Below are 5,051 nucleotides of genomic sequence, written 5' to 3'. Positions count from 1 at the left end.
GATAGATAAATAAATAAATAAATAAATAGGGGATGGGGTGCGAAGGGGAGGAGGGGCATTAACAGAAGTTAGAGAAGTCAATGTTCATGCCATCAGGTTGGAGATATTTAATTTTTATCATATTTAAGTCACTCAGTTATTTTTTCTCTCTCCTGTCTTTGGCATTTACCCATTCTTTGTAAACTCTATCTTGATTAATAGAACTTCTATCCCATTGATAGCTTTTGATTCTCTTTAACATGTCCAAATGACATTCACCTAAATGGTTTCTCAGCTTGTTTTTGAGTTGATTCATTAGGCTAAAACCTCGTTTTAGAGTCTTGACCATGTCTGCATGCTTTTATGCATTGAGTTGCTGCCACATGATTGGCTGATTAAATACTTGCAGTAACCTGCAAGTACCAAAGTGGCTACTGAGTGTAAATATACTTGGATAATAAACTTACTTTGAACATGGAAAATATTTTATTGCATTCTAAAAAATACATTCTTTTACTTAAGTGTGGAAGTCAGTAGGATTTCAACTGTACAGAATTCTATACAAAATAATACATTTCATGTATTTGCAAATTAAAGATATAAATATAGTTAGTGAAAAACCAAACAACTCTGCTAAAATACATAATAAATTAGAAAAATAAATTTGCTAATAATTGCAATTAATCTAATACAGAGGAAGTTTACAAACTTCCAGCAGAAATGGAGAGTGTTCCCGGGAGTTTCAGAATCCAGGGATGTAGCTCTGAGGAAACCGGCCAGTATGTGTGGATCCCGTTGCGCATTGGAAATCCTGTTTAAAATAAGACAGCGTGTTACTGAACATCGTCCCGGGCGTGCATTTGCTCATTAAAATGAAAAGCCGTAGGAAGAAGAGCTTGCTGCAAGTGAAGGATTTACCTGGAGGAATGTGTTCTGGTCTTGTGACTCTGGCTGGTGGGAGGTAGGTAGGGAAGGGGAGGGGAAAGGAGGCTGTTGATGAGGGTGGTGCAGCCAGGACAGACCCTGAGGCCACCTCCCCCGACTCACGCCCCCCGTGTCTCGGCCCTCCTCGTTCAGCAGTTCCGTCAGGTGGGCGATGTAGCGGATGGTCAGCCGCAGGGTCTCCAGCTTGGTCAGGCTCTGAGCGGCGGGCGCCACGGACGGGGGCAGGTAGGTCCGCAGGTTGCGGAGGGCCCTGGCCAGGCCCCGCATCCTCAGCTTCTCCCTCTCGCTGGCGTTCTGCCGCTGCCTGTCGGGGCAGCGCGACCGGACCTTCCCCGGCCGGCGAGCCGCTGCGGGAGAAGGGAGGCTCGCGTCCACGCCGACCTCGGGCGGGGATGTCCCGGGGAGGTGCGGAGGGGAAAGCCGGTAGGAGTCGACGGAGGAGATCGGCGACAAGCTGTAGGACGTGGAGTCGGTGAGGCAGTCCGATTCCGAGGTGAGGCGGCTCCCGTCAGCCGGCCCGGAGCCGTCATACTCTGGAGTCACCCACTGTGTTGTGACCCAGCCAGAAGGAGAAGGGTCAGGGTCCCAGCCCAGCGCGCAGTCCGACTCAGAGCTGGTGAAGTTGGCGTCTGACAATCTGCTCCAGTCAGGGGCAATCGGGGAGTTGTGGTGTTGGGGGACAGTGATGTCCATCGCCCTCACTCCACAAACACAAGCACACACACACACTCTGACACAGCCACACTTACACAGACACACTGACATACACACCCTGACACATGCATACACAGAAACACACTAACACTGATACACACAGACACATACACTGAAAATGACAGTGACACAGACAGACACTGTACACACACATACACTGACACAGATACAGTGACACACACTGACACAAACAGAAACACACACACGCACTCACACAATGACACAGACACTCTTGCTGTGACAGAGCTGGGTGCTGTCTGGGTACTGGTGCGGACACGGACCTTTCAAAGACTGAAGGGAGTGAAGCACTTGGTGCTTTTATCCTGATGCTGGAGGTGTGAAGTGACACTTTGAGGATGGGAATCTAACACCTTGAGTAATGGGATTTCATTCCCAGGCTTCAGGGTGCAACAAAATCAAAATAGGGAACGTTCCTCCTCAGCTGAAACACTCACTGAACGTCGGGTACACCAGCTGGATCTCTTCCTGTAGCTGTTGATCCTCGTTTTGTTTAAATCCTTCATCTTGAGAACTTTATCCTCCTCCTAAACTCATGTGTGATTAAAATAATCTGGCTATTCTTCACTGGCCAAGTTTCAATGGCCTTTTCCCATCACAGAGCATTCCAGGGTAGCTGGTCAAAGCTGTCAGTGTGACCTTTTGGCCAACTGAACTACCTCAGTCGTGCAACCCCATCCACCACCCACCCACCTTCATTCTCTCTGCCCATGTATGATCACTGAAGGCTTTGGAGAGCTCAGGAAACAGACTCTGGACGTGGCATTAGAGGGTAGTGCGTATATAGAACCACTGATGCCAGAGAAAGTAGCTGAGGCATGTACAGGACAATAACAACACTCGAAAGTCATTTGGATAAGGACATTGTTAGGAAGGTTAGAGGGATATGGGGTAAACATGGGCAAAAGGGACTAGTTTAAATGGGGATGGATTTGGACTGCAGGAGTTTGAGGAAATGTGGTATGTCACCAAAGACTCTAGAAAGTTTCTGCTGAAGTACAGTACCTATACAAATTTCTACAGATCTACAACATTTTAACTGGATGCATCACTGTCTGGTTTGGAGGGACCAATGAACAAGATTGAAAAAAACCTGCAGACGGTTGTAGACTCAGCCAGTTACACCATGGGGAATAGTCTTCCCGGCAACAAGAACGTCTTCAAAAGGCAAAGCTTCAAAAGTGTGGTATCCATCATTAAGAACTCCCACTATCCAGGACTTGAGCTCTACCATCAGGGAGGAGGTACAGGAACCTGAAGACATATACTCAGTGTTTTAGGATCAGATTTTCCTCTCTGCCATTAGATTTCTAAACAGTCCATGAACCCATGAGAATCACATTACTATTTTTGCTCTCTTCTTGCACTAAAGTAAAATAAAGGCATCCGTTAGTCTTGCGAGACCATGGATCTGTGCCTGGAAAGTCTTCACTCTCCAGGGTGCAGGCCTGGCCAAGGTTGTGTGGAAGACCAGCAGTTTCCTATGCTGCAAGTCTCCCCTCTCCACGACACCAATGTTGTCCAAGAGAAGGGCATTAGGACCCATACAGCTTGGCACCAGTGTCGTCGCAGAGCAATGTGAGATTAAGTGCCTTGCTCAAGGACACAACATGTTGCCTCAGCTGGGGCTCAAACTCATGACCTTCAGGTCACTAGTCCAATGCCTAGTCCACTTGGCCACGTGCCCACACACTTATATACACAGTGGATTCTGGTTAATTGGGACACAATGGGTCCCATCCATTTTGGCCCAGTTAGGCAGCTGTCCCAATTAGCTGAAGTTTCATGGAAATAGTTAAAAAGGTACAAAAGTGACCTACTACCATATAGCTGAATAAAAAATTATGTATTTAAATGAAATACTGAACAACTTAGAACACAACCAAAACTACTTCAATACGATAAGTTCCTTATAGTTAATCTATAATTCCTGATAGTTATTGATAGAGGAATTCATCCACTGTTTGTTGGTGCATTCTTTTGATTGAATGTAAATGAACAAAATCAGCACAGACTGCTAGTGCAGATAATGGACTGCTTTCGATAATTGCATCCTCCAAATTTTCATTTTCATTGTAACATTCAAGATGATTGACGATACTTTAAAATTCTTCATAGCACCTAACTTGTTGAATTAAGGAGTTTCTGGCATCTCCAGGTCTGAATGCTTGAAACTGCAGTGAGCAAAACAATTCTGAATTGTCTTTAAAAACACAAACAACAGGAAGTCTGCAGATGCTGGAAATTCAAGCAACACACATCAAAGTTGCTGGTGAACGCAGCAGACCAGGCAGCATCTCTAGGAAGAGGTGCAGTCGACGTTTCAGGCCGAGACCTTTCGTCAGGACTAACTGAAGGAAGAGTGAGTAAGAGATTTGAAAGTTGGAGGGGAAGACCCTCCCCCTCCAACTTTCAAATCTCTTACTCACTCTTCCTTCAGTTAGTCCTGACGAAGGGTCTCGGCCTGAAACGTCGACTGCACCTCTTCCTAGAGATGCTGCCTGGCCTGCTGCATTCACCAGCAACTTTGATGTGTGTTGTCTGAATTGTCTTACTGCTTATTTCTCAACAATCACTGCTTTTTGAACATAAACACACACAACTAGCAATATTTGAAAACTGTTCCCTCTAAGCGCAGAGTATTGTCTAACAGCCGCACAAGTACAGGTGACTGATGCTAGTCAGAAGCTGTTTGGCAACAGTCTCCTATCCCAATTAAGTGGCATCCCAAATAAATGAAGAGAATCCCAGCTATCTTCTTGATTCATTTTTGTTTTTTAAGAGTTCTCCCAAATAAGTGGCTACAATTAACCGGCAGCCCAATTAAGTCAATTCCCCTGTATATATAGTTATCATCCATGATAGAATGGTGGAGTAGACACAATGGGTGGGTGTGTGTGTGTGTGTATATATATATATATATTTTTTTATTTATATATAAAACTCTGTGTATGTGGGGCGTGTATTTATTTAGTGATACAGCACCTAGTATTTTTACTATTTTTAATATTTAATATTTGTAATCCAGGGAGCGGGCACAGAATTAAATATCGCTGTGATGATTGTACGTTCTAGTATCAATTGTTTTGCGACAATAAAGTATAAAGTAGTAGCCTCTTCCAACTGTTTGAACCACACTGTGCCAGCAACCCCCAACAACCTTGATTATACCTAACCTAATCATAGGTCAATTTACAATGACCTTTGGACTGTGGGAGGAAACCAGAGCATTTGGGGAAGCCCCACACGTTCCATGGGGAGGAAGTACAGACTCCTTTCAGATGGCACCAGCATTGAACTCCGAACTCTGATTGTAATTGCATTGTGTTAACTGCTACACTACCATGGTGCCATTGATATATATCTTATTGAAACTCATTCTTTATGTATTGAAC

General features: G+C 44.8%; 1 protein-coding gene across 1 annotated transcript; it reads right to left on the bottom strand.

Moving 5' to 3' along the window:
- Positions 1 to 621: 621 nt before the first annotated feature.
- Positions 622 to 1,617, bottom strand: LOC134355342 (mesoderm posterior protein 1-like). The gene is made up of 2 exons (XM_063065099.1): positions 898 to 1,617; positions 622 to 790 (listed from the first exon to the last, which is right to left on the bottom strand). The coding sequence occupies exons 1-2, from the start codon at positions 1,615 to 1,617 to the stop codon at positions 722 to 724; spliced, it is 789 nt and encodes a 262-aa protein (XP_062921169.1). The 3' UTR covers positions 622 to 721.
- Between the last annotated feature and the right edge of the window lie 3,434 nt (positions 1,618 to 5,051).

Source organism: Mobula hypostoma, chromosome 13 (assembly GCF_963921235.1).
Source record: "Mobula hypostoma chromosome 13, sMobHyp1.1, whole genome shotgun sequence".
NCBI classification, from domain to species: domain Eukaryota; kingdom Metazoa; phylum Chordata; class Chondrichthyes; order Myliobatiformes; family Myliobatidae; genus Mobula; species Mobula hypostoma.
The sequence above is the reverse complement of the archived record's forward strand: the minus strand, read 5'-3'. Positions and strand labels throughout refer to the sequence as shown.

Excerpts from the sequence above, each read along its gene's own strand:
- LOC134355342 (XM_063065099.1), bottom strand. The coding sequence starts at position 1,617 with ATGGACATCACTGTCCCCCAACACCACAACTCCCCGATTGCCCCTGAC. Across the intron at positions 791-897 it reads ACCAGAACACATTCCTCCAG|GATTTCCAATGCGCAACGGG; the intron begins GTAAATCCTTCA and ends TATTTTAAACAG.